This window comes from Lontra canadensis, unplaced genomic scaffold, assembly GCF_010015895.1.
Source record: "Lontra canadensis isolate GAN:19392208 unplaced genomic scaffold, GSC_riverotter_1.0 scaffold7, whole genome shotgun sequence".
In the NCBI taxonomy this organism is placed as follows: Eukaryota; Metazoa; Chordata; class Mammalia; order Carnivora; family Mustelidae; genus Lontra; species Lontra canadensis.
Window position 1 is genome coordinate 32959414 of NW_022631001.1, and position 13608 is coordinate 32973021.

The 13608-nt window shown below is 37.7% G+C and overlaps 1 protein-coding gene across 2 annotated transcripts in view; it reads right to left on the reverse strand.

The window, feature by feature from the left end:
- SBF2 (SET binding factor 2) overlaps positions 1 to 13608 on the reverse strand; it is a 485581-nt gene that overhangs the window by 58230 nt on the left and 413743 nt on the right. For both annotated transcript variants that reach the window (XM_032853454.1, XM_032853455.1), the window contains exons 18-21: positions 8473 to 8643; positions 3542 to 3804; positions 1211 to 1383; positions 314 to 387 (exon numbers count right to left, since the gene is read on the reverse strand). In XM_032853454.1, the coding sequence (XP_032709345.1) occupies positions 314 to 387; positions 1211 to 1383; positions 3542 to 3804; positions 8473 to 8643 (681 nt within the window). The remainder of the gene's footprint in view (positions 1 to 313; positions 388 to 1210; positions 1384 to 3541; positions 3805 to 8472; positions 8644 to 13608) is intronic.

Here is a 13608-nt window from a genome sequence, read left to right on the forward strand (position 1 = left end):
TTTTTCTGGAAGTGGGCAGGGCATAAAATCTTGGCTTGGGCTTGGAAGTTAGAATGTTCATAATTTATGCCCTGCCTATAAAAATAGACTCAACAAGAGGCTATTATGGCTCCTTTGTTGAATCTACTATTCTCCTTCAGTATCTGTTTTATGAGGATCTATGTGGTAAACTCCTCTGGAAGTTTAATGTATCATTAAAAGTGGAGTCTCTGTAAAAGGTTAGGTGAAGGTGCTTTGTGGGGCACAAAAGTGTATTGTTGCTGTTTTTAAGAAGAGATGTTATAACCCGAAAGCATACAGTTGGAATAATTACCTTCTGTATAGGTGGGAGTCTTCTACTCTCTCGATGTACTGCTTCTAGGGTCTCAATGTGCATAGCTACAATTCCTAGGATAAGTCAGGGTATTCAAAATAAAAGAGAACAAAATAAGCAGAATTAATATAAATTCTGAATGTTTTAGAATTAAAAACTAATCACAGTTTGGTGGTTCCTCAAAAAGTTAAACACAGAATTACCATATGATGTAGCAATTCCACTCCTACGTATATACCTAAAAAATCAAAAATAAGCACTCAAACAAATACTTGTATGTGGATATTCATAGTAGCCAGAAGTCAGAAACAATCCAGATGTCCACCAACAGTTGAATGGATAAACAAAATGTGGTATATCCATACAATGGAATAGTATCTGGCCATAAAAATGAATGGCATTCTGATACCTGCTACAACATGGAAGAACTTAGAAAACATTATGCTAAGTGAAAGAAGCCAGACACAAAGGAACATATATTATATGATTTAACTTATAAGAAATATCTAGAACAGGCAAATTCATAGAGAGATAGAGCTTACCAGGGACTAGAGAGATGGAGAACAGGGAGTTAGGGCTTAATGGGTAGAGTGTGTATTTCAGTGATGAAAAAGTTTTTGGTAAAGGATAGTGGTGATGACTGCACAACACTGTGAATGTGATTAACATCAGTGAATTCTACACTTAATATAGCTTCAAGTGGCAAATTTTACATTATATATATTTTACCATAATTTAGAAATATTAAAAAAATTAATCAGAACATAAAATGGCATGACTAAACTACATGAAAGACAAGTATTGTAGGTGTTATGCTGAAAAAAATAGATCCCTAAAAACAATTATTACTCAATTATCTCCAATATTCTTTTTCTCTAATATCTGTAAATTGGTTACCTGGTATCATGCAATGAAGGCTCTTGATGTGATCCTGAGTAACTCCACTCTCTGTGCAAACCTTGTCAATAAATCGGGTAATGAATCGCACAACAGAATTGGCGATGTCATTATTCTCTGAATCTTCAAACCCACTTTCTGTATCATAGCTCTCAGCTACGCTTCCTGCAATACTGAGAAAATCAAGGAAAGAAATCATGGTTAGTACTCAAATGTAACAAATGACTATTCTATCACCGTTAATTCTGACAGAAATTTAAATTTGCCTACATTAGGAGATTCTACTTGCCTACATTTGAAAGCTACTGTCGGGCATTGTCCTTTGGACCCAGATTTATTTTTGTAAGAAATACCTCTGTCATTCTCCTAAAAAGGAACTCAGGAACCACAGAAACTAAAGCAAAAACAGACTCTTTCATTTATTATCTGATACTTGAAACTTCTTAAAAAAAAAACAAAAAAACAAAAAAAAACCTGTTCTCTCAAGTTAATTACCACACAGAACCAGACAAAGTAATATTGCTATCTTTGGCCTTTGACAACTAGGAGACATGTTCCCTGGTAGGTGAAGTAAAAGAACTTTTCCCAGAAAATAGCATATTTTTTCAAATGGAAGAACCAAACTGTCCTGCGAGCCTTTCTGTTGCCAATATTTGTCTCTTTGAGTGAACCACAGCACTTTTAGACACTTTGAAGCCATCAGTCTTCTGTACGTGATAAAATCATGCAACAGAAGGGAACGAATTTGAAATAGTGGATGTGAAAGCTCAATCCCTATCTTTGCTGCTTATTCAGTTTCCACTGTTCGACAAACACCTTGGCCTCCTATGCCTTCTTTTAGACTGCTCATCATGGAAAAGACTCCTTTGTTTGTTCTAAACTACTTAGTTCTCTTTCCTCCAAATCCAACTACTAGCTGAATCAGTCTTAAGGTAAAGCTAAACCGTGAATATGGCCTCACACCATCCCAGAGCATTAAAGAACTTTAGTGTCTTAGCCATTCACTAGGTAGACTTTCAAGTAGCTTGGTAATCTGTAGTTTGAAGCAATGAAGGCCTAGGCTATATTGTTCACATAAAATAACTTCTCTGCAGGAGGAAATAAGAGACCTGTGCAGTTGACTGCATGGTGTAAAAGGCTGACTTTAAAACAACAAAAAGTTGTTTAGCCTGGAAGACTAGAAGCTCTCGGGTATTCTTGACAAAAATAAAGTATCTGGGATAGAGAGATTGAGAGATTGGGGTCAGAGATGTGGGCTGTGGATGAGTTTCTAAGAGAGTACGAAGTATGTGGAAAAGGGACTGAGAATGGGGGAGAAGAGAAGCTGCCTGAAAGAGCCTGAGAAGGATTTACAAGAGTTAGAAGAACTACCAGCATGTTAGAGTATCACTGAAGACCTAAGAGGTTAGAACATCACTACTGTTGGGTAAGCAGTTCATGAATTCATTCATTTCATCATATGTTCAACCAAATACTTATTGGGTATGTATTACATGCAAAGAGCTGGGGGTACAGCAATGAATGAGTCATACAATAAGCAAATATATGAAAACAAATCAGGTTGTGGAAAGTGCCATGAAAGAAAAAAAATGCAAGGTAGGACAAAGAGTGATGCCTGTGCTACTTAAGATAGGGAAGTCAGGAAGACCTCTCTAGTAGATGGCATTTGAGCAGAGAATTAAGTGAAGTGAGGAAGTGATTCTTGTGACTGTTTCAGGGAGACTATTCCAGATTGTGGGAACAAACACCAAGACCCCGAGGCGGTATTATGTTTAGAGTGTTTGAGGATTAGCATTAGCAGGGAGACCAGTTTTCTTGACAGAAGAATTACAGGAAATAAAGTCAGAGCAGTCGTCAAGAGCCAAATCCTGTTAGGTCTTGTAGTCCATGGGTTTATTCTTAGTGGCACTGGAAGTCCATGTCGGGTCGGGAGCAAGGTACGGTTGAGGTCATGATTATAGACAAATGCAATGCATACATTGAAAAAAGGAGGTCCCAGAAACAAAAAATAACTAATGAACAAGAAGTTCATTAGTAATTTTCCAGAGTGCTCTCTGTAAATTGCTATGGCAGAAAGTAACTGAAGGGCTTGATCAGTAGTGGGTGAGATAGTTGAAAAAATTAGGTCATGAAAGAAAAGAGACTGTGGGAGGTGGTTACAAACAATCAGATGAAATGAAGGTCTTTTATATGGAGTTGGAAAAAACAAAGAGTTGAGCAGCTCTGAAGGTAAGGTAAATGCTTAAAATTTTGAAATATATACAGCAGTATTTGCCCCAAATACTTTATTTAGTCTGTTAAGCGAAGAACTGGATGTGCGCTTTTTGGTACCTGTTCGTGACAATGCTGTTGCTTCCACTCTCCCAGTCGCCTGGTGCTGACGTTCTCAGGAGCTTGTTTTTACTCGTATCCAGTGGAACTAGCAGGTTGACCATGAGGTTTGCAAAATGAATGGCCTGACTGAAGACAGTGCTTTCCTCACGCTGCACCAGCTCCTGCTGAGTTGCTTTGCTCAGAGAAGGCCAAAGGCGTAGCTGCTCAGCTGCCAGGTCCATTGCTGTCTTCTCCTGATACCGGTCATCTGGAAGCTTCTCCTAAAAAAATGAAGCAAAACAATGTAAATCCATGACCCAAGTTTCAAAAATCATGGAACATGTTTCAATTATCCATCTATTAAATACCCATGTCACCAAAAAAAAAAAAAAAAAAAAAGAAAGAAAGAAAATATATAAATAAAACATAACAACAACAAAACAAAATCAACTCTTCTTTTTCCTGCCAGCTCCAGCCGGACTTGAGTGGAACAATGTGCTAAATCCAAGGAAGCAGCAGCAAAGCCTTTTACTTCGAACATTTCATTGCATTTATTTATCTCTATGGCCCTGTTCCTTTCAAACAGCCAGTTATAACAAACTGTCGACGGGAATGTATAAATGAATGTAGGTCCAGTATAAACGTATAACGTATAAATGAATGTAGGTCCAGTAGCATTTACTAATATTCTGATATGTTTCTTCTCTTCTGCTCTTTGGGAGGAGAAGACAGAATCACAAAAGTCACACAAAATAGAGCTAGATATCCTGGTAAATGTGGGAGTCAAATACTATCAGGACATAGGTATAACAATGGAATCTATTTTATTTCATTTTTTTAAAAGATTTTATTTATTTGGGAGAGAGAGAGTGAGAGACAGCATGAGAGGGGAGAATGTCAGAGGGAGAAGCAGACTCCCCACGGAGCTGGGAGCCCGATGTGGGACTCAATCCCAGGACTCCAGGATCATGACCTGAGCGAAGGCAGCCACTCAACCAACTGAACCACCCAGGCCCCCATCTATTTTATTTTTTATCAAGTTTTTAATTTTATTTTTATTTATGTATTTATATTTTATTTGGGCTGAGAATTTTTTTGGCATATTTTAAAAACATTATCTATTTTTATTTAAATTCAATTAATATATAATGTATTATTGGTTTCAGAGGTAGAGGTCAGTGATTCATCAGTATAATACCCAGTGTTCACTTCATCATTTGCTTTCCTTAATGTCCACCAACCAGTTACCCTATGCCCGGACTCCCCTCCCCTCCAGAAATCTGTTCATTTCGTATGCTTAAGAGTCTTACCGTTTGTCTCCCTCTCTGATTTCATCTTGTTTTATTTTTTCTTCTCTTCCCCTATGATCCTCTGTTTTGTTTTTTAAATTCCAAATGTAAGAGAGATCATATGATAGTTGTCTTTCTCTGACTGACTTATTTCCCTTAGCATAATACCCTCTAGTTCCATCCATGTTGTTGCAAATGGCAAGGTTTCATTTTTTTGGTAGCTGAGTAGTCTTCCAGTGTGTATATATACCACATCGTTATTCATTCATCTGTCAGTAGACATCTGGGCTCTTCCCATAGTTTGGCTTTTGAAGTCCACTGACCTTTAAAACTCCAGGTTTTAAGCCCTGCTGGTTACAAGAACTCATGAAATTTGGGCCCTCTTACTTTCTAAGCCAAATGCTATGGGAATTTGTTTTCCCCATGCACTCCCCTGTGTGCTAGGTAATCTCTTACTCTCCTGTGCAACCTTGGCTCCCTCCCTACTGCAGTGGCCATGAACTGCTTCTCTCCCAAACCTCATCTCTGCACTTCCTACCTTCTTTGACGTGGCCTCTTCTCTATCTTAGGTTGTGGAGTTGGTTTTGCCAGTCTTCAGACTGATTTCTGGGATATTTAGGATAGCTGGATAGTTACCTAGCTGTATCTATGGGATGAGGCAAGCCTATGACCCTCCTACTCTGCTGCCATCTTCTCAAAATCCTTATTTATTTATTTATTTATTTATTTAATTAACATATGATGTATTATCAGGCCTAGGGGTACCGGTCTGTGAATCACCAGGTTTACACACTTCACAGCACTCACCATAGCACACACCATCCCCAATGCTCAAAATCCATTTTTCTTTTTTTTTGAGTCTGACAATAGGATTTTATTTTTATTTTTTAAAAAGATTTTATTTATTTATTTGACAGAGAGAGAATGAGATCACATGCAGAGAGGGAGGGGGAAGCAGGCTCTCTGCTCAGCAGAGAGCAGATGTGGGCAGGCCCCTGGGATCATGACCTGAGCTGAAGGCAGACACAATGCAATGAGCCACCCAGGTGCCCCTGACAATAGGATTTTTTAAAAATTTTTTATTTTTCTATTAACATGTAATGTATTATTAGCCCCAGGGGTACAGGTCTGTGAATTGCCAGGTTTATACACTTCACAGCACTCACCATAGCACACACCTTCCCCAATGTCCATAACCCACTCCCCCCAACCCTGTTTGTTTTGTGAGATTAAGAGTCTTTTATGGTTTGACAACAGGATTTTGAAGAGGAGTTTCTTAGTAGGCTGAAATGCTAAGAAAAGATAGTATACTAGTCTCACTTGTATCTAATCAAGGTATCACTGAGAGACTTCTTTAGAAGAAAGAACAGAGAAGCAGTGACATGTGTTTGCTCTACAAATGCTTTTGAGATATATCAATGTTAGCTTTATATCTGCTTTAAAAAACTATCAAAAGCACCACACTAGCCCAAATATTTCTGGAGCATGACCTCAAACTAATTTGCATCTGTTATAGTTACCCATTACCCAAGTGTACTTGGTGTTTTGAAAGAAAAAGTCTGAGTTTTACATTAAATTAAGTAAATAATTCACACTAACAGTGTATAATAATAATTTGGAATACAAGATAAATGTCAGATAGTGGTATTTTTTTATTAAAGTTTCCATTTTTATCATTGTCAAGAATAGACAATATTTAAAATTACAGGAGACATAGAAATATTTGAATAGTACTATGTAGTTTCTAAATTCATTCATCTCACATAATATAAAGTCAATTTAAAATAGCGGTTGAGGCAAGATGCTAAACCGACTAAGCCACCCAGATGCCTGTAATTTTCTTATCTTAAAATATTTTCTTGATATTTTTCTTAAGTATAATTCATGTTGATAAAATATATGGAAACATTGAATACTCCTAAAAGGAGAAACAGATTTATTGCTGACATACTTTCAAGAACTACTGAATTTTATATTTATTTCAGAGTCATTTTGTTTTCTTTTGTTTTTGTTTATTTTGTTCAAATTCAATTAATTATTATATGATATATTATTAGTTTCAGAGGTAGAGTTTAGTGATTCATCAGTTGCATATCATACACAGAGCTCATTACATCAAGTGCCCTTCTTAATTTCCATCACCCAGTTACCCCATCTCACCACCCACCACCCCTCCAGCAACCCTCAGTTTGTTTCCTGAGTATAAGAGTCTCTTATGGTTTGTCTCCCTCTCTGATTCCATTTTACTTTATTTTTCCCTCTCTTCCCCTATGATCCTCTGTTTTGTTTTATAAATTCCAAATATGAGTGAAATCATATAAAATTATCTTTCTCTGCTGACTTATTTTGCTTTGCATTATACCTCTAATTCCATCCAGGCTGTTACAAATGTTTACCATTCTTTCATTCATTCATTTCATTCTTTTTGATGGCTGAGTAATATACATATGTGTGTGTGTGTGTATACACACACACACATATATCATATCTCCTTTATCCATTCATCTGTTGATGGATATTTGGGCTCTTTCCATATTTGTGGCCACTGCTGCTAAAAACATTGGAGTGCAGGTGCCCCTTTGGATCACTATGTTTGTATTCTTTGGGTAAATACCTAGTACTGCAATTGCTGGGTCATGGGGTAGCTGTTTTTAACTTTTTGAGGAACCTCCATACTATTTTCCAGAGTGGCTGTACCAGCTTGCATTCCCACCAGCAGCAGTTCCCCTTTCTTCGCATCCTTCCTAACATCTGTTGTTTTCTGACTTGTTAAGCTTAGCCTTTCTGACTGGTGTGAGGTGGTATCTTATTGTGGTTTTCATTTGTATTACCACAATGTTAGTGATGTTGAGCACTTTTTCATGTGTCTGTTGGTCACTTGTATGTCTTCTTTGCAGAAATGTCAGTTGATGTCTTCTGCCCATTTCTTGATGGGATTATTTGTTTTTTGGTGTTGAGTTTCAGAAGTTCTTTATAGACTTTGGATACTAGCCCTTTATCTGGTTAGACATTTGTAAATATCTTCTTCCATTCCATTGGCTGTCTTTTGGTTTGGTCGACTGTTTCCTTTGCTGTGCAAAAGCTTTTTATTAGAGTCATTTAACTTTAATTTGACACTTCTTCAAAAAGTTAATTGCACAAAGACATCTGCTCAGGTATTTTCATTTTCTTTTTTCTGTTCAACTTACTATCATCATTTCCAAAGAATTCCTATTTATTAGCATGTAATAAAACAACTCCACTGCTAAAGACTGTATTAAGAAGCTATTATGGAAAAATATAATACCAGAAATCAACAGAAGAAAGATGATCACCACAGGACTCCCTAAGATGAACCTCAAATACACTGGCAGAAAGTGGTTAGATTTCCTTTTGCTCTGGGAATACTTGAATAAGCTTTCCTTGAGGCCACGACACCAGTTCCACAATAGTATCTTTTTTTTTTTAAATTTAAAGATTTTATTTATTTATTTAAGAGACGGAGATCATAAGTAGGCAGAGAAGCAGGCAGAGAGAGAGGAGGAAGCAGGCTCCCCGCAGAGCAGAGCCCCACGCAGGGCTTGATCCCAGGACTCTGGGATCATGACCTGAGCCTAAGGCAGAAGCTTCAACCCGCTGAGTCACCCAGGCACCCCCACACTAGTATCTTTCTTCTCTTACCTTTCGCTTCAGATGTGGGGCATGATTGTCTTCTGTGGCTGAGAGATACAGGGAGCGCACCTGTTCCTGCACTGCATTGTAGAAGGTTGTCTCCCAAAATTGCTGATTTGTCCAAATGGGGTGGTCCTGAACACAGGTGTAAGCAAACTGGCTGACTCCAGGGGCCAGTTTCTGTGAGAACACACAATACACATCACCACAGGGCTGACAGAGTCATGACAATTCAAAAAATTACAGGGGTCACGGTTAACCACAGATATCATTAAAGGGTTTATCTAAACAATTATCTTAGGGCAGTACAAGCTTAGCAATCAGAAACATTCATTTTTAACTGGCAACTTTGGGCTTGCTATTGAATCCTTCAGGGTCTCAGTCTTTCTATGGACATTTTAGCAATAGCTAGAAATCGAAGTTACCATATGAATTAGAGAATGTATGAAAAGTACCCGGCACTGTACTGTGCACACTGTAGAGCTGGTAGCTCTTAGTACAACTGGGATATGTAAATGAAATCCATCACAACCTAAACATTAAACTTCAGACAATTTAAATTTTTTCTACAGTACAGTTTTGGGGGGCACTAACTGAAATGTGAGTGAGCCTGCAGCTCGGCCTTACACACAGATTGAGGGCATATCATGCATTCGAGACTCAAGAAGAGTCACACCCTCCCTACTCTAGCTCTTTACTTCCCACCAAGGCTGCTGCCTGCCTCACATACTCCCTAGCACACTGTCCTGGGCTTTGAGGGCATTTTCTGCTCACCAAATGGTCATGGGAAGGTAATCTCAAACCATACTTTCCCTTCCAGGACTTCTGTTGGGCTTCAAATTAAGAGCAAACCTTACTCTGTGATTTACAGTAGAGAGAAGGAAAACTAACTCTGCAGGCATTTAGGGCACTTCATAAATATTTACACACCTTGTTTAATACTAAATATAAGATGCACATTATTATTGCCAATTTACAGAACAGGAAACAGGAGTTCAGGGAGGTTTAAGCGATTGTCTAAAGTCAGATACCAAGTTACATAAGTAGTAAAGCTGGTTTTTAAGCCTAAAGTTTGCTTGGTTCCAAAACCCCTGCTCTCTTTTCTATACCAAATTGTCTTGCAAAAGAGCATCATAAAATAGATACTAATTAGCTCTGCTGTTTTTTTCTGCACTTTAGGATTTTGTTTCTCAAAGTAATATTCTGCCCTGAAGATCTGATATGATTTTAATTAACATTGTATTTTTACTTTTACATATGATTCATATTGTCAAGTATCAGTTAATGATTTAAACCATCTTTCTACTGCTCTTACTTTCATCTCTAAAGATTAAAGATGTTTCAAAACTTTTTTAATCCATTACTTCTCAGGAAACAGCAGGTAACATTCTCAATAAACATCCTTTTTGTCCATTTTATTTTTTTTTTGAATTGAGTAGAACTAAAGTTTCTGATATGTTTTCTTTTAAAGCAATTCAATAAACTGACTTCTTTCCACTTGATCTTAGCCAAAAGGCTGAGAAGCAAGTAAACTGACTGACTTCTCTCTTAGAATATCGGACACTGAAGATTACATTAAGGTTACACATGTTACTGTTATGTATCAAAAGTTGGTTCATTTCTTAGGGATGCTTAACAGATGAATAAGACATTTGGTAAAAATGATATCCTCAATACATGCTAATTTTCTTTTTGGTCTAGAGCAGACTAAACCTAGAACTGAAAATAGGCACCACACATACCATGAAATGTAGTACTTATGTAGTACTTACATGTACTAATGCAAGTGGGATGGCTGTTATTTTGCCTATGAGGGTCTACACATTTCTGCATCCCATGTGTAAGTCCCTTTCAAGACAAGACTATGTACTGCTGCTGAGGTGATTGACTGTAACTCCAATCAGGTGGCTATAAGTTGGGATTGACTGTGATACAAAAATCAAGAGTTCCCCAACGGTAAGCTGCATAAGGATCGCTGTTGATCTTCATATGCCTACATACTCGTTTAAAAATACAGTTCCTACCTCCCAATGGGAAATCATGGGCAAAATGTGGTTCTGTGAGTACATAAGCAGAAGCCACAGACAAAGTGAATCACATGTTCCTCCTATACTCTGCTTGCAGATACGTGGGATGCAGGTTGTGTGTGTGTGTGTGTGTGTGTGTGTGTGTGTGTTTGCCCCGCAGCAATCTAAGGACTAACAATGTTCATTTTGAAAGGGATTTTAAAGATACGAAAGTCAAACAAAACAAAAATAATTCTCAGTTGCCTTCCCCGTAGGTGTAGTCAGAGGCAGCACTATTTCCTACAAATGTGATGTAATAAATACCAGCTCTTAAAATTTTGGAGTTCTGAAATTAATACAGATGGGCTCAGAAAACCAGAGCTTTTAACAAATCCTTATCAGTTTCTCACATAAAGTACTTTTAGGATCGCTGACACACCAAAAAAGCTATTATTAATTATAGATCTTTTATTACAAATTGACAGCGCTCCCCAGGGATCTGAAAGTATAATGAAGTCCTGTCTTTGTTTTTCAGCATTTTTCTTACTGATGTTGCATATTCACTCTTCTTGGCAGTTACTTACCAATTATTATCTTCCTATTTATTGACAAACTAAAAATGAATATGCAAAAACTCACTCCCCTAAATCTTCCAAACAAAAGTGGACTATATATGTTCCAAGGCAGGAAGATGGTATAAAACAATGACAGCGGCTCAAAGAGTCAACCACAACGTGTTTACCAAGTGAGAAACTGTAGCAGGGGGACAAGTGACTATTGGATAAATACTTTTTGGTGACAAGACAGTTGCACATGGTTATGGCATCTGATATATGCATAAGAAATCGTTAATTTCCAAATACTCAAATATAATTATTTTTCCAAACATGAAATTCACCTCCTTTCTTTGTGGTTTCCTGCTATGTCTTCCCAATCATAAGCAAGGGACACCGTGTCCAAGCATAAGCAATAGACACCGTGTCTGTCAGTGTTGGGATGGGCAGGGCCACTGCACTGATGGACAGGTGTGTTCTTAGGACCAGCAGAGGGCAGTAGCACATTATTCTGCCTACATCCCATCAGGACTTAAGATGGGAATTAGAAAAATGGAGCATTGTGGTCTGGCTGGTCTTGAAAGTAGGTGGTAAGGTGAATACTTCATGTCTTCACTGTATATTTGAGAGACCTTACAAAGAAAATGGATTTACCTAAGGTCATCCAGCAAGATGGGCAGAAGAGAAAGGAACAGAAATAAGGTTTTCTATTATTCAACATCATTTCTGTACGTTAAAAAAAATTGATATTCCACAAAAGAAAACTATATTATAATTATCTAGAGAAAGATGTGATGAGACTGTTTAGGGTTTATAATGCGCTGTATCATATGCTAATAGTTTCAGTCATAAACAAGGAAAATAAGCAGCTGTCTATAAAACTATCTCCTGATTCTAATCACCTCTTTGAAGAAAAACCTTTCTTAAAATCAAACTGGCCCATATGTCAACTTCATGACCTTTTATTTTGCTCAAAGGTGAGACTCAATCCCCACAGAAGGTCTAAGGGTAGTGGTGGTGGTGGTGGTGGTGGTAGGGAATGTTGTTGTCAAATGACATCTCTTCCTTTCCCTCCAATTTTGCAACACTATTTATTTTATACTTCCTAATAATTCTTATTATTCTTCCCTAAAGAAACAAGTGATATTTTGGCATGCAATTTTATGAGATGTTAAAAAATATGTTGACTGCCTTCCTTATCTAGAAAAAAACAGCCCTGATGGTACTAGATTAAGCAATGCTATTCATTTTACACAAAGCATTCAAAAGGCAACCTCAGCATGAGATAGGATATGGAGAATAACTTAATCAAGTCACCGATCAGCAGGCCAGATTCAAATCCAAATAAATGGACACAAATCATCTCAGAGACAAGTTGGTCAAGGGAAGGGTCAAAATACCAGTATGCGGGGTCTGTCCTAAGGTCTGCCTGGCTAGACATGTTTGGTCTCCAGGCCCAAGGCCCCAGTTAGGGAGGTTAGAGGGAAACCAGATTTCAGGAAAAAAAGTTAGCTGGTAGGACCAATTCCATAAATACGTAATGGTCTTAAGGAATAATGCAGAATATAAAGATTCATTGTTTAAGTTGCTGGGTATTTCCTATCCAGCTCTGGATACCAGAATATAAGTATACCTCTTTGCATGGTTTGGGGATAATGCCAGCCAGTCCTTTTATGATTCCACACCAGCCTGACCAAGTCCAGATATTAAGTCACTTTAAAAATTTGAGTATTTTTCAGGGGCGCCTGGGTGGCTCAGTGGGTTAAGCCACTGCCTTCAGCTCAGGTCATGATCTCAGGGTCCTGGGATTGAGCCCCACATCGGGCTCTCTGCTCAGCGGGGAGCCTGCTTCCCCCTCTCTCTCTGCCTGCCTCTCTGCCTACTTGTGATCTCTCTGTCAAATTAAAAAAAAAAAATTGAGTATTTTTTTGTTTCAAGTTTTTATTTAAATTCCAGTTAGTTAACATACAGTGTCATATTAGTTTCAGAAGTAGAATTCAGTGACTTATCACTTACATTAACACCCAGTGCTCACCACAAATGCCCTCCTTAACACCACCACTGCCCCCATCTTCCTCCAGCAACTCTGTTCTCTGTAGTTAAAAGTCTGTCTTATGGTTTGCCTCTCTTTTCTCACCCTCAGATGCTTAGTCTTGAGAGGCAAACAAAAGGAAGACAGGAATAGGAAAAATGTGAATCAAAAACCTGTATTTATCAAATCTTAATCAAACCTTAAACATACTGGCTTCATGCATTTTTTAAAACAAAGAATATTCAACATTATAGATATGATTGAAGCCCACCATGTACCTCTCTTGATCCCATCTGCCTCTGAATTCAGAGGTAACAATGATCCTGAATTAGGTATTTTTCATTCCCATTTATATGGCTTTTATACCTGTGTATGTCCATGAAGAATATTTAGGATTATATTGCAATTTCATTTTATCTCTTATTGGTGATACTTCTCAAAGTATACAACTTTTTCATTGATTTATGTTACATTTAATTAAACTATGTAATTAACTGAAGCAAAACACAACAAACTCTATGTAAACATACAATCAAAAGGAGCAGAAAGCGAG